Source organism: Xiphophorus couchianus, chromosome 20 (genome assembly GCF_001444195.1).
Source record: "Xiphophorus couchianus chromosome 20, X_couchianus-1.0, whole genome shotgun sequence".
Classification (NCBI taxonomy): Eukaryota; Metazoa; Chordata; class Actinopteri; order Cyprinodontiformes; family Poeciliidae; genus Xiphophorus; species Xiphophorus couchianus.
The window spans coordinates 27,806,980-27,832,187 of record NC_040247.1 but is presented as its reverse complement, the minus strand read 5'-3'; the positions used below and the strand labels follow the sequence as shown (position 1 = coordinate 27,832,187).

General features: G+C 39.3%; 2 protein-coding genes across 10 annotated transcripts in view; both read right to left on the bottom strand.

The window, feature by feature from the left end:
• itpr1b (inositol 1,4,5-trisphosphate receptor, type 1b) overlaps nt 1–1,581 on the bottom strand; it is a 113,284-nt gene extending 111,703 nt beyond the window's left edge. For 5 of the 8 annotated variants that reach the window (XM_028004013.1, XM_028004016.1, XM_028004015.1 and 2 more), the window contains exon 1: nt 1,374–1,581. The gene's annotated coding sequence lies outside the window, so the exon portion shown is untranslated. The remainder of the gene's footprint in view (nt 1–1,373) is intronic. The other 3 variants (XM_028004018.1, XM_028004019.1, XM_028004020.1) reach the window with 1 other exon arrangement.
• A 6,269-nt stretch (nt 1,582–7,850) lies between these two features.
• On the bottom strand, nt 7,851–14,972 carry setmar (SET domain and mariner transposase fusion gene). Of its 2 annotated transcripts, none has more exons than XR_003593684.1 (2): nt 14,811–14,930; nt 7,851–10,905 (listed from the first exon to the last, which is right to left on the bottom strand). XR_003593684.1 is itself a non-coding variant. In XM_028003608.1 (2 exons), exons 1-2 carry the CDS (start codon nt 14,895–14,897, stop codon nt 12,697–12,699), a joined length of 852 nt encoding a protein of 283 aa, XP_027859409.1. In that variant the 5' UTR covers nt 14,898–14,972; the 3' UTR covers nt 12,395–12,696. The 2 variants fall into 2 exon arrangements, 1 of the variants encoding a protein (XP_027859409.1); XM_028003608.1 differs by lacking the exon at nt 7,851–10,905 and adding an exon at nt 12,395–13,461 and having other exon boundaries at nt 14,811–14,972.
• Between the last annotated feature and the right edge of the window lie 10,236 nt (nt 14,973–25,208).

Genomic DNA, 25,208 nt, shown 5'->3' with positions numbered 1-25,208 from the left:
CTCTTGACTGAATGACTCCTCCTACCCCCATGTTCATTTAACGCATTAAACTGAATAGTTCCACACTTTTTTCTTCAAAAACACAACAACAAATAGCACGTCTGATGCCTTTTTAGTAAAATGCAAATGCAGGTATAGACACGTTTTGATGCATCCCTTGAATTTCTGAGTGACTTTTAAAAACACTACTGCAGCCATTAGAAAAAAAAATGATGGAGACATTAATGATTTCCATAAATTTACAATTTATGGAAATCAAATTTTACCCCCCCCCCCCCCCAGAAAACCCAAATTTGGTATCAGAAGCTAAAACCATTTCTAAAATTTAGCTAAATATACAATTCAGACAGCAGCTGTTTTGAGTCAGAATTAATTCTACATTAGTTAAAATAATTTTACTGAAAATGTTTTTGTTTGTTTTTTGTTTCTCCGTGGCATCTACTATATTCAAAACAGTGGTCAAGGCAACAAAAATGGGACAGAGTAAATATATTTTACATCCACCTGCTGGAAACTCTAGAGGGTAGATCTACTTTGCTTTTAAACAAGCTGCAAGGTATTAAAACAGGCACTGGACATCGTTCACATAGTAATAACTAAAAGAGGAGGAACAAAGTGGTAGAGGCTTCATTAAAACCCTCAAGCTAAAACGAAGTCAACTGCTCAGTCAGGTTTGACACCCAGCAAAAAATAGCTTCAAGGGTTAGAAATTAGCCCTTACAGGAGTACAGCTGGGAAATAGAAAACTACTTTCTGTGTGCACTGTGTTATTGTCATCTGCGTGAAACCAGTTCATCCTAAATTTGGGTCACCACTCAGAAAGCTTCGAGCATAAAGCCAGCAGTAGTAATGCAGGTAAAATATTCTGTTTCATTTAAACAGTGCTCTTTGGTCAAAAAAAACTCGGCTTCCATTTAAAATTACGAATAGCTTTGTGTTAATAAACAGAACTCTAAGACACATTACACAATATAATAAACTAAAAGCACGTAAAACATGTAAACAGTTAACAGAAACTGCACGTCTTACGGTAAAGGTCACATTAACCCATATCCCGACGGCCCACTGAACTTCCTACACACATATAAACTTTGCATTCTGTTACGTACAAAACTACGTAAACGTGAGTGCATTTAAGCGCCTGGGAACAACGTTAAACCGCGGACAGGTAAACATAAACATAAGCCAGAGTACATTTTTCCCTCGGCTAATTTTTTTTATGCCGTTTTAGCGCACGAGCAGCAGCCAGCGACAGAAACACTGAGCGCGTGGGCTACTTCCTCGACAGGGATGCTGTCATCTCTGTGGGAAAAAAAAAAAATATGAACAATGCGCGAGCTGGAAAACTACACACACAGAGAAGGAGTTCATACCTGGCAGGAATGAGAGAAGGCGTCAGAGGACAACGAGAGAAAAACGCGAGAAGTGGGTCAGCACGGGATAATTTCCACAGCGCTGTCCTCGGTTAAGTCCATGGCAGTGAAACTCCAGGTAGGCAAGAGTCGCATGAGCGGCGTTATCTCCGACAGCTCAATGCGTCCTCGGCAACAATCCTCTTCTTACCTCCTCCACATGTCACCACGGGAACGCCCATTCAGTTACTATTTATATTCGGCAGAGCTTGCTGGGTACTGTAGTTCTTAATCCGAAGCTCCACTTTGAGACAAAACAATATTTTGGCATTGCAAAAATCCCTTCGGTCTTCTGACATTTCTGAACCGAACATTTATGGCCGCTTTTCAACTCAGAAAAATTATTGACACTGTCTTAAATCTGTTTAGATTTCTTTTTTAAAAAGAAAGAGAAATTAAAGAAACAGTTTATATTTTCTTGTTTCTTATCATATTTATTTTTATTATTAATCAAATGTACTCAAATTGAAATTTTTTGACATTTTTAAAATCTTTTCATGTAGAGATCCCACTGCAGCTACACATTTTATCCTTGTAAATCTTTAGCAGGTGTGCCGGCAAACACAGAAAGCATAATTTGTCTCAAATACCTAGATAGGTGGATGTGTCAGTGGACTTTATTCATGTATGTAATGTCAGAACCAGAAGCCCACCGTCTCATGAATAGGGACTCAAGCTGTGCGTGTGAAAGAGACAAGATAAAGACGATTGTGTAGGGAGTATTCCTGTCAGAAACACTGACTCAGACACTGGCAGTCAGGAATGGATTTCTGAATCAGGTAAGTTATGTTGCCCTCAGAGATATTTAATTAATAAATGAATAACTCTGAAAAAATATATGTAATTAGACATTTGATTTTAAAGGGGAAGTATTTTGTAAAATTGACCTTTTTGAGCTTTACATTCTGCTATTATGTTATTCCCACACCAAAAACATACCTGGAGTGTTGCTTGATTCTTTCGTTGTTGTGACGATTAGCTGAAGGCGGAGTTTCAGAAAGAGCAGGAGCTTCTTAAAGAGACAGAGGTCCAATTTCAAGGTATTAAATTACGACATCAAATTCAAATTTCCTTTAAGTCAGCATTTTTATAACAATTGAAGGTGACATAGTTAATTGATTGAGCCATAAAATGGCATCAGGTGCCTGGAAAATACATAATACCGCCCTTTTAAAAACATTTATTTGCTGTTTGCCAGAAGCCCATTAAAATGCTGTCTACATCGTTTTAAACTGTGTGATTGTGAGCGTGAGTGGGAATAAAAATATCAAGTTATTTTGTTCTATATAACACAGTAGGAGTGGAACCGGTAAACCTTTTATGGATGCAAACTCGACTAAAAACCCACCTGTTTAGGATTGTATTTGAAACCTAATCAATTACAAATTTATTGATGGAACCTGACTTAAAGTCGTGTTTTGATTGTTGATTCTAGGTTGCATTGTGTTTCTGTGTTTGATACGATGTAAAGCACTTTGAAATGCCTTGCTGCTGAAATGTGTGACACAAATAAAATTTGATTGATTGATTGATTGCTTGTTAAATGTCAAAAACCATTCAGCCAAAGTAGGTGTGGCATATTTAATTAGAGGAGCGGGAAAAGACTCAGGAATCTACTGAAACAGTCAAAAGTACACCAATAAACTGTATGTGAAAATACCAAGATATATATATATATATATATATATATATATATATAACATAGCATAAGAGCTTCATCATCCATAATCATCCATGATTACAATATGAATGAAAACTGAGTGGCACCCGGGAAGAAAGAAGCACTTTGCTCCTTCAAATGGGCTCAATTGCATTCATCAGACCCACTAATTAGCTCTTAATGTAGTTTCTTAGCTGCAGGATCCAGAGAGATGGTAAGAATGGAGTATTTTAAAAATGATAAGTAACCATGATCATAAAAGATGGCCTATTTCCACCTTCCACATATGTTTTATTTTATTTATTTTTATTTTTTTTAATTGTGCACTCTCTTTGAGATGTTAATACCTGCCAAGTGTTCCCGTTCAGAACAACCTTCAGTAGTGGACACTGTGTGTTTTAAAGGTCTCCTGGTGCAGACATAAAAACACAGGGCCAGAATGAACCAGTGGAAAACGATAAATATGCAGGTAACAACACTGTCAGTGATGCCAGATAATCAGTCGTCAGTATCCATGTCCTACAAAAACACAGTCTCTTGTTGAATCCACAGTCAATAATTCCTTAATACTGATGAGAAAGTGCTAGCTATAAGTGACATAATCTGACTTACGCAGAAATACACAGCTTGGTCACAGGAGGGTCTTGGTGCTGTCAATCATACTTGTGCACATACTGCTCTGTGCTGCGGTATAGCTTCATCCCGTCAGCAGAGCTTGTCATGAATGCAGAGGCTAGTTAGCATAGCCACCAATGAGTGGATAAATGGTTTTTCTGGAGAGTAAGTTGTTTCTCCGCCATTAGCACATTGGGCCCTGCAAACTGGAGTATGATTGACAACGCTAAGAATTTCCTCCTGGCTTTGATTGGTTATTTTTGACCGATAGCGGTGCATTTCTTCAGACGGCCATAGTAGCACAGAAAGGAGGTGTTTGATTTTTTTTCACAGATATTCTGTCTTATAACATACTGTCACAACATATTGACAGTTTTAACAAATACGTTAAAAAAAACGTCTTCTTTTTTTAAATAAAAGCTGCATACCAAGAAATTATTGACTTAAAACAAGCTCCTATTTTTTGCTTAAAAGTCACAAGTTAGTTTTTCAAGTGTACTAAGATATTTGCACTAGAAACTAAACAACAACATTTTTGGTAAGATTTTCCTTTTCTTTTTTTTGCAGCATTGCACTGATGCCTGAGAAAAATAGTTTCTTGGATTCTGTTGTACAAGAACAAACAACTGCATTAATCAGTTGTTTAAATGTAACAGCTGGGCTAAGTTTTTCTGTCTTGGGCTTGTGAGCAGTGGTGGGCCTGTCCAGTATCTGCGCTGCTGGTAAGTCTAGACTCCCCTCTGGGTCTGAAAAAGAAAAAGAAAATGGATTGATCAGTAGAGGACATCGGAACCATATTTCCAACAAGCTTTTGTATTAAAAAACCAGATAATGCTCCTCCCGTTGTTGAAAGAAGGCTGGAAAACAGATGCTTTGTTTCTGCACATCAACACCTGTTGCTCTAAATGGGACGTGTAATGTCATAATATCACGCAAACCTTTTTTATTTCCAGACTTAGCCTCAAACTGACATGAAGTGAAGTTGAATACAGATTATTTAGTACTCAGTTGTCATGGATACACTTCTCAGACGATAAGGCTTCCACACAGAGAAAAGAGGATTAAAACTGGACATTGCTGCTGCTGTGTTTGATAAAAGCAATAGTGTAGATGTGAAACTTGGTTTGAGGTTCCAGGAGCCTGTTGTGGTCTTTCCTCTCAGGGTATTATGATCAGCGTTTTATTCCAGTGGCCCACCATAACCCGATGTCTGCTGTCTCCCAGCATGAAGCATGAGTAAAAGAGAAGCAGTGCCTCATATGAGGAGAGGAGTGTGAAAACGGATTGATTTCCTTTATACCGCAAGGGCTCATGAACATGAGCACAAACATAGTGGGAGGCAGCAACGGCGCGTCCTGAGTGGTCGTCTGACATAAAAGTGACACGGAAAGCTGCTTCCGTCAAACAACGTTCTGAACATCTGCATGTTCAGGACGTTAAGGAGACAGTGGGATGACAGAATGCTGTAACCATCTGTGTAGGAGAGCGGGCCGAGAGTCATCCTCGTGTACGGTCCAGAGTTAGCGGGCCAAGGCCCTTCCCTTGGCAGCTCTGTGTGGGCAAAACAGTTGAATCTTTGAGGCATAGATGGTTTTCAGTGTGGGCCAGTTTGTGCAAAGCTAATCTTTTTGTGTAAATATTGCCCGAATCATGATTCGCTGGACACTCTATATTAAGTCTGAGCTTGTTAAGAGGAGACATGGAGGGTTCTGTCATTCTCTGAGAGCAATTGTAAAACTAAAAACTAAAGACATGCCCCAAACGTATGGCATTTGGGGCAAACGCCATTCGTAGACAATATGTATGGTAAAAACCATACGTATTAGCAATTATAAGCCAAGCTGTGATACTCGTAGAACTTCTTTTACTTTCCTATTTGCAGCATGGCTTTCTTTAAATGTAATAAACACAACTGGAGGAAAGAATCACAGTGCTTTACAAAAGCTTTTGTACCTCTTGAACGCGTCACATCTGGTCATGATGATACACCCACAAACTTCAATGGATCTTAGTGGAAATTTATCTGACCAACACAATGGTGAACGTAATTGTGAAGTGGAAAGACAATGACTTATAGTTTCAAAAGTTTCCCCACTCTTCATTCTGATGTCACTAAATAAAGTCTTAGTATGAATATAACTGTGAAGACCTTAGAGTGGACTGGTAAAAACCAACCCCTTGTTCTAAACTTTGCTTCATTCAGAGCATCTAAACTCTTGGCTAATGAGAAACGATTGCTTCCTGGAGGTGTGGACTCTGTTGAAGTTTTAAATTTCACCCAATCGCTAATGTTTAGCGATGGCGTATGTAATGCACCAGTACGACGCTATGAAGCTTACCGGAAGTTGCCTGCGCTGTGAACAACCATCTCCAACAGCAAAGAGAGAAGTGCTGAGCCAAATGCAGAGGCTGCAAAAATGTATTCAATATTTGGAAGAGTGGCCAACGCAGACCGGACGGCTTCGATTGCTTCCTCTCCTGTCATTGCTATAACTACAGGCAGACTACAATTCTGAAACAGCGTAGAAAATCGACGTCATCGTTCACAATTTCTGCTTCTGTTCGCCGGTTAGAATTTCAACCGGAGAAATTGAGTTCATTGGGAAAAATGCCACACAGAGCACTAAAGGGGGAGCAGGGCCGAGCAGATTGAGACTTGAAATTGGGCGCTGTCCATGCAATCTGATTGGAAAAGTTTAAGGACTATGAAAACGTTAAAAGTTGTGGAAATAAAAGTTTTCTATTGCTTGAGGAACATGAAATCTTTCAAAGTGATGTAAAAGACTAATTACACTTTTTTACACTAGATCTCATAGCTTTCCTCAGTAGCATGACATCACACCTTAGATACAATCTAGACCAACATCAATTTATGCACTCACACACAAATAGTGAGAGATATGTCAACCGATATTCCCTCTAGCCTAAAACTTTGTGGAGGAAAAGTCTATTCAACCTGCTGTATTGTCCTTTACTGTCATCCAATCCTAATCATCTTTGCTAAACAGGCAGAGGGAAAAGAAACAGATTTACCACCATGAATGGGAAATTACTTTGTTTTATATCCGAGTCCCTAAAAAAAAGGGACATGTTCTAGCCTTCATGGCATCAGACAATCCAGCATGAGGTAGCATGATGTACCTCTCTAAAAATAAAATACAATTATGCTGGTTTAATGGCCTCCATGTTCCCAGTGGAAATAGTCTGATTAGAGCAGCTGCAGAGATATTCTAATTAGGCCTTCTGATTTTTATCGCAGAACTTTGAAAAATAAGTTGGATTTGGTGCATTTAAGCTGAAGCCAGACTTTTGCCGGCGCGTTTCGAGAGGGAAGGTTTTTTTCTAGTGATGTGATTGCTGCAGGTGTGCGCGTCTTTCCTTCATTTCCTGGCGCAGATGTTTACATAAATGGACAAATTTAGCTCGTCTCCTCCTCGTAAACATGTCCGCAGAGCGTAGGATCACTTCACCACGTCCCCTTGGTTACGGCATAATCAGTGTGACAGATCATGCCAAGAGGGACTGTGTGTGTGTCTGGATAGGGGGGACAGGTGTCGGATGTGTGCCGGCAGACACGAGTGGGAATTTTTTGACACTGTTGCCCATCAAGAAACTAATTTTTGTTTTGTTTTGTTGTTGGAGCTGATTTTGTTGAGGTGGAGGCAGTGGCCTTAAGTCATCTGTTTAACCTGGAGTCCAACAAGTTCGATAAGCTGCTTTAACAGCAGATAATCCAAAAGGATCAGTGAGAAGAAAGCTCTCTCACTACATGCAGTTAGGTGCATTGTTACCTTAATTAGTCTGTTTTGACATTTTTAAAAATACTTCACTATTCTACTTTATGTATTTATTTCACACATTTTCTTATCCTGTGATGTGTTGGCTCAAATGGTAACAGGAGTGCGGTAAATACAATGTACAGCATAAAGTGGCAAATGTTTTAATCAGTTTGGTTTAATAACTGTGTGCCAGATTAATGATTTAGCTGAGTTTAGCTTAGCTCAGCTAACTTAAGTTTAGCTCAGCTTAGTTTACTTTAGCATAGCTTAGCTACAACCCATATTTAGCTGTAGGAATGCTTCCATTATTCTTATACCACATGATTTACACCACTAACACTAAAACATTTTTCTAAAAAAAGAATTATACAATTTTTCTATAAATAAAAATGTTAAAATTTTTATTAAAACAAAAAACATGGAAGACAACATGGAAGAATGTCACTTTAGGCTAAACACAATTAACTGTAGAGTCATATATTCAATTTACAACCAGGAACTTACATTAACAAAATTTGCACAAGACCCAAAAAAGGGAACATTATTTTGGTCCAATTCCACCAACAGAACCCAGAACTGATTACACGTAGTCCTGTGGAAAAATAAAAAAAGAAGTAACTTAAATAGAACCATTCTGACAACACAAAGTCGGCAAAAGGTCTTAAATAGCCACATTCTCCTCCAATCTGAAGAAATTTAAGAACAGGTGAGAAAATCAATGACATGCATCAGTTTGGAAACCATAGAAAACATGGACCAATGGTGAACCTTCTCATATATCACCGGCATATCATAACTCCTGCAAGAGAACATCAACATTCCCTTCCCTCAGCTGAGATTAGGGCTCATTATTCATAAGAAAGATGATGGGAAAAATAGCATCCAGAGGAGAGTCTTAAAGCATCCTATTACTTCTAACATAGGGCTTAAACATTAATGAAATGGTAAACGGACTGAATTTATATTGAGCTTTTGTAGTTATGCTGACCACTAAAGCACTTTACACTAGAGCTACATTCATCAATCGCACTCAAACAGTCAGACACCAATATGCAGATCAGCAGGCAATTTGGGGCTAAGTGCTTCTCCAAGGAAAACATAAATCAAGATGACAATTTCCAGATTACAAGATGATTTCTCTCCACAGAGCCAGAAGGACATCTTAAAAGTCAAACATGGGGCTTGTTGTTATGGCCTGGGTTGGTTCAGGGCCTGGACGACTTTGATTTAATTTGAGAAAGTATTGAATTCTGCTCTTTATTCCAGAACGTCCAAAAAGGAAAATCCCTGCCCATCACCCGGCGAAACTAAAGCGTTTTTGGTCATGTAGAAATGTACATGCAATGATTTCTTAATGATTCAGAAAGTTTTGAAGTTAAAGTCAGGCATTAGATCCAACTGACAAGCTGAATTACAATTATTTGAAGAAGCATGTGTCAAAGTAGGAAGAGAGAGAGAGATTATATTTTCACAAAGGACCAGATTGGTTTTCGATTTCTCCCCCCCGCCCCCGTAATAATTAAAATAATCATTTCAAAACAGCATTTTATATTTAACTCAGGTCATTTTTGTCCGGTATTAACATCTTTTTGACAATGTGAAACCCACTTCTTCACACCACTGTATCTAAACTCTCACATGTGGAAGAAACGATCAGCGTGAAAAGCAGCCTGTGAAGGCGGGCGCCTCCTGCACTCCAGAACTTCCTGCTGGGCCCAGTGCAGGTGTCCTGGGCCAAATTTAACTTAACATCTGTGATGGGAGGAGTCAGTGTGAGAAACCCTTTTCACACCATCCTCTCTTAGCAGAGATGAGGCACGGCGCTCTAAGGCTTACCCCGTGGGGGGGAAAAAAACCAAACACAAATTCAGTGGAGTGCTTCATGGACTGATGTCTTATTCTGTATTAACTGACCAAAAAAAAACTAAAATAAATCAACAAAAGTGGGGCAAATGTTTCAACTGGAACGTGTAAAATGTCTTCGCCAGCCGAGACCCTGAAAATAAGCCTTCAGTTTTTTTTTTTCTTTTTTTAATTTGGCTGCAGGATTCAAGGCAAGGACATCTGCTCCCTCATCAGAGACGTGCTCCAGTTTAGAACAAATCGACTGCCAGTAGTAATTTCTCCGCTGGTCACTCACCCCGAAATAGTCAGGGCCCTTTATCAATGTGACACATAATCAAGCTGCATCTTGTCATCTGTACCCCTTTGAAACGTAGTTTGAAAAGACATACTGGCAAAGTTTGATTAAGCCCAATCAATTAATATTTAGCCATACGATCACTTCATGTGATGCATTAATTGCTCTTTTTTTTTTATGCGGCCATTCCTGGATTTCAGTTCTTACAGCTCCAAGCAAATTCAGTTAGGTTTATAATTTGTTAAATTGAATCCGGTACCATCAGAAGCCACCTTATTAATGAACAGAGTTGGTGTAATTTCATGTCAGTCGAAATCCAGCTGTAATCTGAAGACTCTAAAGATTCGTTAAGAGAACTTCAGTGAACAAACAGCATCATAAAAACAAAACAAAACACACTGTATAAAACGTCGTGGAGAAAGTTAAAGTTGATGCTTATGTCTTTGGGCAGGAAAGATCTCCTGTAGCAGTCTGTATTCCAGCAAGTCTGATGAAGTCTCTGACTGAAAACATTATAGTTGTGTAAAAGTCTCATAAGGAGGATGCTCAGCGTTGTCGATTGTGTTCTTTGTATTATGAAGAATGAACAACAATTTCAATCTTTAAACTGGTTGAACACATACAGCTGTACTGACTTAAATGCATACAACACAGATTTTTATTTTTTTTAAAACAAATCATGAAAACAATTGTCCACTTCCCAATTACGCACTTCTATGTGTTGGTCTATTTCATTAAATTTCAATAAAAGACACAAAAGGTTGTAGCTGCAATCTGGAAAAAAGTGTGGAAAAGTTCAAGGGTTTATGACTACAAGGCTCTGGGCAGGTTTTCAAACCACAGTAAGTGTGGTTTAAAGGGAACACAGCAAAACATGAGTACCTGTCACTTTTGGTATGAGAAGATTACATTACGACAACTCCACCGAGTACCAACAATGAGAACATCTTCATTGAAAATGATATTTAGCAAAGGCCAGAGCAGAACCGCTACGCCTCTCAAAATCCAATCACATCCTGACTAAAACACCCTCCTGCTCTGAACACGTTTCATTTTCCTTGTTCTCGTGTTGGATTTTGGGCAGGGGGGTACACAGGGAGTTTTGCAGGGAAGTTCACCTCCTGTGATTAAGTGCCGGTTGCTAGGTGACAGTGCTGGAGAGGAGCCGCTCTTGTTTGCAGCCGTTCTGCCGGGCAGATCTGAGATCGGCATTCGCGCGCCTCCCGAATCAGCCAGTCTCTGTCCAAATCACCTCCTGTACACACCGCCGGTTGTCATGGGGATTCCAGGGACATCTGACTCAAGAATGACATGAGTCATGGATTAAAAAGAAGAAAAAAAAGCTTTTCTTCTTACACTGATGTTTGAAATATTGAATTGAATTCATCCAAAGGCAAAAGGAAAATCCCTCATTTACAGGTCAATGAGGTTTATCACCAATGACATTTCTTCATTATAAGTAAATACAAATGAACAGAAGAGCTAAAAATGATCTGAATTATCCAACGATTGAATTAGGAGATGGAACTTATGTTTCAGTGTTAATTTTCCCCCATTTCCCTGCCCTACTTTCCTACAGAGCATCAAGCTACACTTCTCCACATGAAGGTTGAACATTTCTGATTATTCTGATTGCACCCTATCAAATACCTTTGATTTGGCTGCAAATTGTATGCAAATCCTCTCATATATTTCTTCCATATTCATCTTTTTTGTCACACAAATGTTTCCATGAGGGCCTTATGTGGAAAAAGTAATTGCCCTTAGACCTAATGACTTGTTGAGCAACCCCGTTGGCGGCAATGAGCCTGTCACAACGATGTGGAGGAATTGTGGCTCTGTCTCCCTTACAGAACTGCTTCATTTCAGCTGCGTTGGAGGAATTTTGATAATCAAGGTCATGCAGAAAATTTAAGGTCTGAAATCTTAAAATTTTCTTTTAGAACTATTAGGAGTTGGACTTGTCTGTGTGCTTTGGGTCATTGCCTTGCGGCATAACCCAAGTGTGAAAGAAACCCTTAAATATTCTCAAGGTACTTTTTGTTACCTTCAAATAAACTAGAAAGTGATAAACTAGTCCCAGATCAAACTCAGATGGGAGGGAATTTACTGTAGGTCAACACCACAATTGCAGAATCCAGTCAACTCGCCACAGCGCTCCGATCGACAGAAGGTTTTCAGTGCCATCTCTCCGCCACCACCCTCCTCTCCACCCCGATGTGGCTGCAGCACTGGTCTCATTTCAGGATGAAACTTGGTCTCCATCCTAATTAACCCAAATGTGGATATTAATAAGATGAAAGCAGGTCTAGACTAGAAATGGGGCAGATTGAGAGGAGATGGTCCTGATTTCAGAATGGTCACATTAACGCTAAAGTAGGACACCTTCGCCCCTCCTTTGCCGGGGGAATAAAGTTGGTTTCTATATAAACTTGTACCCCCACTCCCGCGGTCCTTTAAAAAAAAACAAAAACAACGGTCCCACCTCTCGTGATCGAGCACCACGAGAAGCAGAGAAAATATGGAAGGAAATGGGAAAATACACATCACAACGATAAATGTTGAACCAATAGACACATAAATATCTACAGCTAACAGGAATTTCTGCCTTCTAATTTGCGTAAGCCTTTGTGTCTGTCTAAAGAAACCTATTAAACACCAGTCCTTGTGGTGTGAAAAATGGAAGGAGACAAACTGCAAGTCTGTTGGGACACAACCAATATTTATTTGTGGAAATAAATATTCCATGACAGGTGAAATGGGTTGAAATAACAACAGGTTTACTCCCTTAGATAAATAAAGCTTTTTTTATTATTATTATTATTATTATTATTCATCCTTATCTTATTCAGATCTGTTTTTACAGCGAGTGGGAGGCAGCATTAAGACAGGGAGAGAATCAGAAGGGAACCAAACAGGAAACAGTGACGAGCGAAGCCATGACTCATCCAAACGATTGTGCTGGAAACTGCTGATGTGCTCTAGTCTTGTCTTAATGAGCTGCTGAACTGACCGAGGGTTCAAGGAAACTCATCATGGACCAACTACTTTTTATTTTAATTTTACAGTTAAGTTAAAAACAACTTTATTTCAGCTCAGGATAGATAAATCGAGCGGAAGGAAGCGCGCGCAGTTCACGGAACCACAGTGGCACCGCTTCCTCTTAAGTCCGTCGCCGGATAGCGCCTCTACGGGCTTCTGGGCGCCATATCTTCCCGAGTAGTCAAACGTCAGTTCCTCCTGTGCGTGTATGCACCGTCCGGCGAACAGCGCCAGCCTCGGTATGGCAGAGTGAACGCGAACAGGAAGCATGTACAGGTTGGGTGTGCAGGAGTGGTTGATGAAGCGGCCCACGTTTCCCGCCCGAGCGGGGTCCACGAATGTCTCTGTGACGGAGCCCGTCCCCGCGTGCTCCCTGACGGCGATGATGTAGTTGTTCTCCTCGGCTCTCTGGCTGAGCTGTCTGCGTGTAGCCTCTGTGAAAGAGATCACCTCCCCTGCGTATTCGCACACAAACGTCCCGCGAGGGATTTCTTCCGACGTTCGTACTCCCCAGCCCTTGCTCTTGGTGCGGCAGACCTCCAGCCTGAGCCGGAGCCCCCTCCCTACCACGCGGTTAGTGCAGGTGTCGCTGCAGGTACAAAGGGCATTGCACTCAAACACGGGGGAAGAGTAGCCGGACTCAGGTCCGTCGAGGTTCAGCAGCCTGCCCGTGTCGTCATAGGCCTTGCCGGACGTTTGAAGGCAAGAGCAGGTCTCAGGGTGGCAGGAATGGGAAATACAGGAGCAACCAGGAAGGGTGACTTCACTTGGATCTACGGAGCATCCTAGGCCCTGAACGTTATCTGTGGAATACTGAAGAAAAACAGAAAACTACAGAAGCTGCACCAGATTCATAAAAATAAAAATAAAAATTGGAAAAATATCCATATGGCTTGAATAATTTCTGAATTTTTACATCCATAAACTTATGCTTTGTAGGGATTTCTGTGTGATTAACACAATGTGGTGTATACAAGTAAAAGGGGTAGAAAAAGATACATCCTTCTGTGCTTATCACCAGCGGCCATTGGGTGAGAGGCAGGGTACACCCTGGACAGGTCACCAGCCTACCACAGGGCAAACAACCATGTGTACACAAACACACACACAAACACACACACGTAAGGGAAGTTTAGAGAGTCCAATTAATCTAGTTGTCATGTTTTACCCTGGAGTACCAGGGAAGAACCTCTGCATGCACAGAGAGAACATACAAACTCTATGCAGAAAGGTCGGGATTTGAACCCAGGACTTTCTTGCTTCAAGGCTACAATGCTACAACTGTTCCACAATAACATGCTTCTTTGTAATAGGCTGTTACATAAAATATGTGGATGTTTGTGGTTGAATACTTCTGCCAGGCACTCTACGTGTAAAAAGAGTGCAACTAGAAATAAAAATTCATGAAATTTATGAATTTTCATGTCAGTGAATAAGTCAAACAAGTTCATAGCTCAAAGATGTTACTGCTTATTTCTTAACAAAAGGTGTGCTAATGTTTCACATGCTTTTTCAGACAGGTGTCGAGGTCACTTTTAGGGAATGTAGGCAACAGGAAATAAAAAAGGAAATAAATCTGCAATACATCACTATTTAACATAATCGGTAGCTATAACTGTCATTCATTTGTAATCAGCTTACAGAATACGTAACCCTACCTGTGGGCATAATAAATCAGTCTACATCCTCCTACTAAGGTTGTAGAAAGGCAGTCATTGTTTGACTCGCTACAAGTTGTAGACAGGTTATGTTTGCAGTCATGATTTACTGACACCTGCTGGTGAAACAAGGCATTTCAGCTGATGGAGGCGAGGCTTCTCAGAGCAGATGGTTACAGTTTAAAAGGCATTTAATCTAATACCCACAAGGTATTATGCTTTATTACTCATATAAAATAATAACAACAATAAAATAAAATAGAAATACCCCGGACTCAGTAAATGTCTACTTCATTCACAGACCAAGCAAATATTAAAACTATTTTAGTGTTCACAACAGCAGCTATAAACGTTAAGTTGAAGGCAATTTTGTTCCGGTTACGACACTTCCGAGAGCGAAAAACGGCAATTCTGCGCTTTCCTTGCCCTACCTCAAAGTAATAATTCAGTTACTGTTAGCCATCTTGGGTATTCATCTGCGGAAAAGGGCTCGGGTGTCATTACCTTGAATGTCGGACGTGTCAGAGCTTCACATAAAACAGGAACATCCTCCAAACCGCCGCTCAAATCCACGCTGCGCTCCTCCGTCATGCTGTGGACCAGCTGTCTACCCGCAGCATGTCAACAACCTCCGAATCAAAACCAGAAGGGGCAGCTTCCGCTGATGAGGTTAACGACTATCTCCCCCTAGCGGTAAGTTGGAATCATTACATCCTGATAAGAGATGGCGAATGACGCCACCTTAAAAAAACAATACATGCTTTGTCTCAATAAAGAATTTGACGTCACATCTTTAAGGTCAATTGAATAAAAAAAGTGTTTTGAGATGTCAGAATCTTATTCTACACCACGTATTTAAAATGGAAGCGGTTTAAATGTTTTGCTAAGTTGCAACTTGTCTTTAAGTTGCCTGTAAAACGCTCAAAGTTTCACCAAGCAGGCTGTAATCTTTTGGAAACGGTGTCATACGCACACATTTTCTCCACACAAAGAAATAGTATGGAAACAAAAAAGCTTATATAAAAATAAATACATATAGTCATCATAGCATAGTTATTTGAGGATAAAAGTAACCGTTATGGAAACCTCATGAAATATAAAGTTTGCCTCAGTTGTGAAAGTTGTTCCCCTGGGCATAGCCGGGCTGAAAGCTAAATTTATCAAAAATCAAGTCTGATTCCTAAAAACTGGGGAAACGGACAATAAATGCACAAATAAATCTATAAGGAAACTTCTACAGTTGTAACATGGTCCAAAGGAAAGTATTTCAGGAAAACACAATTTAGTAATATAAATAGGAACTGGTAATTTATTTTTAATACTGTAGATAAAAAAAATAAGGAAACTTACATAATTACTATAATGCAATGTGAGAATAAAATTACTACTATTATTTAAAGAGTCTAATTGGTTTTGCACAAGTGACACATTGTTAAAACAATAGATGAAACAAATCTGATTGGCCTTAAGTAAAGGTGAGAAAAAGAGGCTGACATGAAAACAGCTGATTGTTTTTTTAAACTTATTTTTGTAATTATACAAAATTATTTAAAAAAAGTATACATATTTTTTTCACTTATATCAGAAAGTGAACCTGAGATTCATTCAGTGAAATATTTGACTGTTAAATGTAACTGTTGCTTGTTCACGTTGTGCGATTGAAAAATTTAAATAGAAAGTTACTATTGTTACAAAAAGAAAGTTTTCTTTTTCAAAGTTTCAGGAAAAGAAAATCGTTGCAGGAAAGTGTGGTAAAGTGATTGCATCTCTGTATGTTGATCACTAGGGGGCGTGCTCTCCACATAAGAAGGAATAACAGGAGGACTAAAAAAATAAATAAAAATCAGGAATATTTGTGGTTAGGTAAACGTAATGCATAAACATTAGAAATCTTTGAGGATAATTAAAACTTTAACACTTAGAGACCTTAAAGACAAAAGCATCAGTAAACCAAACATACAGGGACACTAATGTATTTTTGCCTTTTTTTTTCTTTAATATGCAAACCAGTCAGCATAACTAAAAACATTCTCCGTCAATAAAATTGTCTGCTGGGGCTAGTAAACTGACCAGCGTGCAAATACCTTTTGAGCTTGTATGCTGCAATGGTGACTGAGCCAGGAGAGGACAATGCAGTACATATTTTACTCCTGAAGCTAGAAGGTCAGACAAAACTAAACTTCTCTGAATTTTTTCCATAGGATGGAAACATAAACGGGGAGATGGTAACATATGTTGTATAATTATGTTATTGTCAGTAGGTTGTGTTAAGAACTTCACACAAAGTCAGAGTTTGTTCCCTTAAGATAACATTAGCCCTTTTTTTCTAAGCAGCTACCTCAGCCACCTAGCTTCAAAATTGGATATTAATCAATTTAACATTTGAATTTGGGTTGATAACCTGTTGTGTTAAATTAACCCTGGACTGAATCAGATCATATTTGGCAAATAACTGGGTTTCCAAAATAACTTCACACAAAATCAATGAGTTTGTTCCCTTAAGATAACATTAGCCCCGTTTTGCTAAGTAGCTATAAAGCTACTTAGCACATCTAGCTTTGCCACCTAGCCTTAAAATTAAATATTAATCAATTTAACCTTTAAATTTGGGTTGAGAACTTGACCCTTTAGTGTTGAATTGACCTTGGGCTGAATCAGTCCATTCTTGGCATGTAACTGGGTTTCCAAAATAACCCAAACTGATTTGGTTTTAGGGGCACAGTTGGTAGCACTGTTGCCTTGCAGCAACAAGATCCTGGGTTCGATTCCCGGCCCGGGGTCTTTCTGCATGGAGTTTGCATGTTCTCCCTGTGCATGCGTGAGTTTCTTTCCGGGTACTCCGGCTTCCTCCCATGGTCCAAAATCATGACTGTGAGGTTAATTGGTCCAAAACGTTTGCTGGAGATAGGCACCACAATTACAAAAAGGACTAAGATCATCAAACGGTTTAAATCCACATGAATGTTTTACAATTAGAATATTTCACGGTTTATAATTTCTGCAATATTTTAATGGCCTCCCCATTTAGGTTGTGGTACATTGTGAGATTGTACTTTCATCTGACAAGAGTGATACTTATTCTCTTGTTTGGAATGTCTTTGGAGGACTTCAACAGGCTTACTTGTTAGGAATGCTTGGGAGTTTGATGACAACAGACACGCTGCGATGCTGAACTCTGAAGCTGTGCTACAATTGGTTGGAGAGATAAGGAACTCAAAGCCCATCAGAGCCCGTTCTTTGCAGATATTATCAACAACTGCCCACTGCTGCGTCTGATGCCGCGCTGATGGACTTGGCCTTAAATTGGCTGTGATGCTTCTCCCAGGCTGCAGGGAGGAGACCTGTGTTGAGGAGGACAGAGGAGAACAAAAGAAATTTCAAAGCTTTCCCTCATCTGCCTTGCCAACTTCGAGAAATATAATGACGGCGGTGACCAGGGAAACACCAGAGGGGTTGCTACAAGGATTAGTCGTGTAACGGAGCTGGGAGGCAGACGAGGAAATTACTAGAAGCTCCAGGTAGGTGAACACAGCAGGGTTCAGTTCAGGACGGATTCAGCGTTCGCCTACGCTGCAGGAGTCGCCTCATGACACTTTTGGAAAGTTTAGTTTGGCTGTCAGCTAACTGCAGGGTTAACGTTTTTATCCATACCACAAGGTAACGCAAGCTAATTACACATGGAGTCAGAGGTGTTCACCAGCACCCAAAGGCAAGCTTCCTGACGAGCTTTGGAAAAATAGAAATGTATAACAGAGCGAGACTCTACACAGCTAAAAGAAAAGAAAATCCTACTTTTCAAACTTTTGCTCCCTTTTCATTTACCTAAATATCACAATGAATTGAAACAGTGTTTGCGTGTGTGTGTGGGAACTCAGACTGTTTGCTAAATCTTTGACTGTTTCGAGAACAATTCCAGACCTTTGCTGTTGTTCAAGACTTTAAGTTTATTTATTAAGGATTTACAATATATCGACACCGACATCGGTATCGGACGATATTAGTCTTTTTTTTGTAACAGATTGAAGTTGGTCGAATAAATAAAACCATGCCGATGTTTATCTTCATCTTATTGCAGTTTGTGTCTGGAGGAGGTTGGTCATGTGACAGAGATAGTGATGCAGCGCAGGACTGTGGGAAGTTTAACCAAACCAGCAGTGAAGTCAGCGGGTTGGTCGTTTTAGTCAAGGTACCAATATTAGATATCGATTTACGCCCACGTTTTCACATCAGCACATCCCTATTATTTATGTTTGACTTCACTGAATTCACAGCACTTTGTATTTTCCAGAATAAACCCCCCCACAGAACTTTCTAATAAGATACCAGGGCGACCTAAACGCTTGTTATCTTTCATGCTGTGAAGCAAATGAGCAACTCTATAAAGGTGAGGCCCATTTGGGTTTCGTTGGCTGACCTTTTCCAGCCTTCTTCAAATGTCATTCTTGTTGCAGGAGGAGAAGTCAGAGGCACAGAGCGCTGAATCAAACCGAGATATGTTGAAATGTTGCTGTGCTCGCCCGGAGCGTACACCCGCAGAAGTAGTCACTGTAACAATGAGTTGTTTTTAATAATCGCCCTGGAAACCGACTGATGCCAAGAAATCTCCTCTGCTTTTGTCCCGTCAACTTTTCACTTTCGCTACCATTGCAGCTACGTCCCTCCGTAGCAAATGAAGCTGAGTGGTTATCATATTCAATAATCTTATTACTGCTGGGGTTTTTTTTGTGTGTGTTTAGATGATCAGTCTTACTGACGCTCACACACAAAACGCTTTCTGCTGGAGAAAAACCACCGCCGGTTACAGAACGAGCTCCGTCTAAAAATACAGTAAAAACGAGCTTCGAGCGTCCGTGTCAGCGCCGAGACCGAACACACACTCAGCCTGGCAGTTTGCTCCAGGCAATACGCAGCACTCCTTTAATTGGGCCCCGAGAGAAAACACCAGAACAATCCGCCGAACAATTTATTATGCATCATACAGATGATTAACATCGCAGACATGTACTACGTTTCCATGCTTCTCTGTGTTTCGCCACTTTCTTAAACAGTACAGGCCCAAAGCCTGGGTACAGCTTATTCTTTTTTATTATTATTATTTATTTTGAAACACACAATCAGCAACTATCCAGATTAATTTCCAATGGCTGTGAGCTTTGTAAAGGTGCGTTACACACACATTCGCAGCTTTTTGCTTCCCTTGGAGTAAAAGTATTTGCATACTTTTATGACGGGGATTGGACATTTTCTTTGGATAATGTGCAACACTGAACTCTGTGTCGATGTTAAAGAAATTATGAGGCTTTTTATGCTTTTTTTGCATGCAGAAAAGCCCCACCTTTTTGACAGGTAAAGGCATCTTTTTATTCACATTTATAAAGTAATGCAAGCATACATTATGTAGACAAAATAGGACAAACGTAAATTGGCTCAGTTCTGAGTTATTTTCTGTAAGCAAAATGAATGGGACTGGTGGGAACTTCTGTGTAAAAGTGACGTTAGTATTTTATTTATTTTTCTCCCAAATACACAACAGCCAGTGCAATCTGAAAAAGTAAAATTGTCCCATTTCAAAGATGATTTGCTTTGAGCAGTGTTAAAGTCTGTTAATCTAAAATAAAATGAAACTTCATAGTAGAGACGTTCTGAAGACGTACAGTATTTCCCAGCCACTTTTATGGATTTCTCACATCACCATTAACATTTGCACAACATCCTGAGCAATTCTCAAAACAATTAGCACACACTGCACAAACTCCGAATCGACTCATTCATCCGAGTTTTGCTCAGAATGGATGACACGATCCTCAAAAGCAAATATTAACATCGGTGAAAGTGTCAGTGTCGGTGTCACAGAAATGACAAGTCCTGACAGCCTTGTTCCATATAAACAAGAACAAGAACCGCGTGGAATGGACAGATTTTGAGAAATAGTTCAACACATTCCTCTGTAATGACTCAAGCGATAAATCAAAGACGATTCGTTTTAGATGGAATGGTTATTAGGTGTGATTCGTTTTAACCGAGACGACGTAAAGAAGTGAAAACGTTAGAAACTGCAGAGAACTGAAATGTTGCAGCAGTTATGAGAATTTTCTGTCGGATCAGAGAAATGTTTATTGGAACATTTTTTGACACACTTCTCTTAAAATAAAACTGCTTGCCACTTTTCTATGCTGTGGTAAATAAGTGTTGCTGAATATAATACCGACATTCAGAGCATGAATGCACGAAGCTTAAATAATGATGTATTACTTGTTATCCAGACAGTTCTTTGTGGTAATTCTTAAAAAACAATAAGTTAAATTGTTCAACTCTAACTGTTTGAGGTGTTGCTTGTTCTCCCTTAGTTTGATTAAATGTGTATTTTCTAATGGTAGAAATATAATTAAGATTTTTTTTTCTTGCATATTTCATTATGATTTTCAGTCTAGATGTAAAGCATATAAGGCCGGGACTCTGTCTGTACCAGATGTGGTAGCCGATCTATTTCTCGGGTTTCTATCCCAGCTGCTGCGTCTCTGACGACGTCGGCTTTTATCTCCGTATCGGCACAAGCAGGGCTGGGAGGCTTTAGTCCGGATCGATGAGGCGAGGCCGACGTGAATCTCATTTAAAATAGGAACTATGGGAACAATGAGACTCCAATTTCTCACAATTGCATTTGAAAAAGTTGCATCTGTATGTTTTTACCAACACAGGAATAAGATGGATTTCCTGTCAGTGTAAGAACTTAAACTTGACTTCCTGTGCACAGCTAAAGATGGGGGGGGGAATAAGAGACTCAGTGGAGAACACGGTTTAAAATGATTTAAAATGATTCTTGAAAACTCCACAGATTGTGGTGAGAACGTTTGGTTTGCAGGAGAGGAATTAAAGGAGCTCAGGTGGGACTTAGTATGTAATACTCTGCATTTAGTTTATTATGCATGGCAGATGTTGGGAAGTGGCTGAAAATCCATGAGCGATGAAGGTCAAGAGCAGCTTTGTAAGCATCGAATATGGAAGTAATCCTTGTTTTCTTTTATTGACGTTCTGATTGGGTTCAGAAATCAGCTAAGCAGTCAGTAGAAGAAGAGCTGAGGATGTGAAGAGGATAGATGTAGACCGTAAGTAATAACCAAATGCTTTTATTTGTTTCCTTCCAGCAGCTTTGCATAAGACCAGCAGCGTCAGGTGAATTTTTCTGGTAGGTCGAGCAAAAGTATGGAGCTAAATTGGGGCCAATACGTTTGTTCAAAAGGAAAATAAATGATCTGAAAAAATATTCTTAAGCTGAAAAAAAAGTTTGAAGAGCTTCAAACTTTTTTCAATTTCAAACTTATTTTTTTGGCTTAAAAATAATTTTATTGACCTATAAAATTATTTTTTTCTTCTTCAGTTTCCAACTTTTATTCAGTTTAAAACTAATTTTATACATCTATGAAATTATTTTAAAAAAAGTTTGAAACTGAAAAAACAAATTTAAATGAAAAGGATTTGAAAGCGGAAAAAGGGACACGAAACTGGAAAGAAATAGAGACTGGATAAAAGTGTTCAAACTAAAAAAAATTATGTTCAAACTATTCAGACTCAAGTAAAAAAAAAGACTTGAATCTGAAAAGTATTTTTATAGGAGAAATCTTTGTTTTTACTGGAATCTGCTGATTTCAGATTCAAATCGAAAAACTTGAATCTGAAAAGTAGTTTTGAACATCAAACAAAATCTGAAACTGGAAAGAAAATTTTCAGTTTCAGATTCTTTTATTCGTTTGAACAAACTTTATGGCCCAAATTTAACTCCATACAGAAGCATAATGAATTTTCAACATAAAGAAAAGAGGGAGGAAAATGCTGGTACTTGGCAAATAATTAACATTTTTATTACAATACCACATTGCTGATATTAATGACAGAATATTACGTTGTTTATCTAATGGAGTACAGCTCTATATTTTTTTTGTATTTGAGGATCTGGAACAACAACGCAGACTCACTAGTGTTGTCCCTGCATGACAAGCGCCTGCTTCCATCGAGAGGTGTGAACTCACACCTCTGCTGAAACAAGGAAAAGAACCGACGCTGATCCCTCTCAAAAGTGGCAGTGGTTACTTTCCTCATATGTCACATTTCGTTACAGTAGAGGGAAGTGAACCGTCAAAGCTGGCTCTTGTGAGGATCACACATGACAGCGGATGGTGGCACTTTGCTTAAGAGAGAAAGAAAAAACTGCTGTGTATTTCCTCAAGTGGAAGTACATTTCTGCTTTCGGTGTTTCTGTGGAGGCCTATGTTCTACCGTTCTTTAAAATTGATTATTAGCAGCAAAAATCGGAAGATGTTCCACCCATTTGGGTTCCAAAAACTAAAAGAAACCCAAAAATGACTTTGATTTCTTGGGTTCCTCTTCACAGGCGTTCAGCCCACTGAGATGAAAGTTTCTATAAGCTAGAGGAAAATAATGTAAATAATTATTAAAAACGACTGGTATTTGCTTTCTTCAAAGATACATGTTAGGAAAGAGGGACCCCAAATGCGACATTATACAACTTTTACATTAGCACAGTGTCACCTGCATGTTTTTTTTTTTTACAGCAGAAAACCTTGGATTTCTCTGCTAATTTAGAATAAGACCAGGAAAAAAAACCCCAACAGATACAACAAACACATGCATACATACGGCTGTATATGTGTACGCTTGGTTTTGTTTACCAGTCTGTCAGCATTTGGGAGAAAGCCGTCCTTCAGTGTGGACGTTCTGCCTGCTGCGCTCCTATAGCGGCTGCCAGAGGGTAGCCCTATAAAGAAGCCACTCAGTGGGTGGGAAAAGTCCCTGGTGATGCTGCCAGGCCTCCTGGGATTCTGGTGCTGTAAACGAAGGAAGTGTTGCACCAGCAATCCTCTGCGCAGCCTTATGAATAACGTTTGGCTCAATTCTGTGTAACCACTGACTATCTTTTGGAACTTATGTATTTTGACAACTAAAAATAAGACATGTTAAGCTAACATTAGCCTTGTAATTAATGTTAGCTTAACAGCTGTTACTATCATGTTGGCTAAAGCTAGCATTTTGGATAACATTAAGTTGATGCATTCAATAAGGTGACTGTATTTTGACTATGGTCACCTTTACTGTATTATAGTTTATCTATACAGCTCTGGAAAAAATTAAGAGACCAATGCAAAAATGACACATTTCTCTGATTTTACTCTTTATAGGTAAATGTTTGAGTAAAATGAACATTATTCTTTTATTCTATGAACTACTGACAACATGTCTCTGAAAATCCAAACAACAATTTGGTATTTACTTGCAGAAAATGAGAAACGGTCAAAATAACGAAAAACATGCAGCGCTTTCAGACTTCAAATAATGCAAAGAAAACAAGTTCATGTTCATTTAGAAACAACAATACTAACGTTTTAACTCAGGAAGAGTTCAGGAATCTATATGTCTGAGCCAGAAAGATGGATCTGTTCATGTACTGAAAATGGAATTTTACATTTTTATTCTGTTTTCTTTTTTATTGCTCGTTATCAGCATAATTAGATTAGCATATCCAATCTCCCCTTCAAAAAATTCCACTTTATTTTCATTTTGAGGAACTTCCTCCTGCATTCAGCAGACAGTAGCCGAGGTTCGCCTTTGCTGCAAACGCGGAACCCGCTTATTCTTCACGCCTTTGAAAATGGACAAGATGTTTTTGTGATTTCCCACCTGCAGGGCGTTAACCTTGTCAGTTAGATCCCAGGCACTGGGGACGTCTTTCACTCAGCAGCCAAAGCTCGCAGGTGGATTGGGAGGGAATGAGTTGTCATGGAAACAAGCCACTGGGATGGGACACAGTGCAAGCAGCAGCAGCACACGCTTTGAAAAGCTTACATTGATAGCTGTCCGGCCGAGCTGATTTCCGGTCTGTTTCTAGGTTACCTGCTGAGTCTGAGGAAAAAAGGGCTTATTCGTTTCCTGCAGATAAAAGTATGGCAGTGGATGCATTACAGTTGAGGGTTTAGTGTGAAGGGTACTAAAGGTCATCCTTCCTCTGCCTATGAAAGCCACGTCTCTGCAGCCTTTCCTGATATTATGCAATTAAAAATGAGCGGAAAAGAGGAATAAATTGGCATTTTGTAGTTCAAAAATGTGACTTCCTATTGAATGTAGCGAACCATGAGAATTTGCATATACAGTAGTGAATAACATTACTGTCATGTAAAGGTCTCCTTCATATCCCGATTTGTTTGTCTGGTGAACTGTCCTTCAGACTCAATTTACCGGAACCGACCTAAATTACATTACAAACTGATTTATCAATAAGTCCTATCAAAACAGAGGGTGAACATGCTAATGTTAGCGTAGCATTTCAGCAAACTGCTCCATATGAAAACAAATTTCTGTAGGAGAAAGATAAGATTTTAACAATAAAGCCATGTCTGCTTAATGAAACTATAGCCACTTTATATAGCAATTTAATCAATGTTGAAGCAGCATATTGATGATAATCTACAGAAACTCTGTTTGGAACAAAATAAAACAGGGTGTATGTATGCAGTATTGTTATACTGCATTTACATGGCAGGGTTTTCAATGAAATATTGAACAACTGCCAGGAAATATCAATTCCAAATGACATCAGTGGGAAGTCAAGACTGAAACTCCAGACAAGAACATCATTAGTAAAAATAAAAAATAAATTATGTCTGGATGAAGGATGAAGAGTAGTTTGGGTAAAATTTGAACCTTTAGAAATCTTTTCCTGGCTGAATTGCATATACACTGCTCAAAAAAATAAAGGGAACACTTAAACAACATAATATAACTCCAAGTACATCAAACCTCTGTGAAATCAAACTGTCCACTTAGGAAGCAACACTGATTGACAATCAATTTCACCTGCTGTTGTAAATGCCCTGAAGAAGGGGAGTGTTT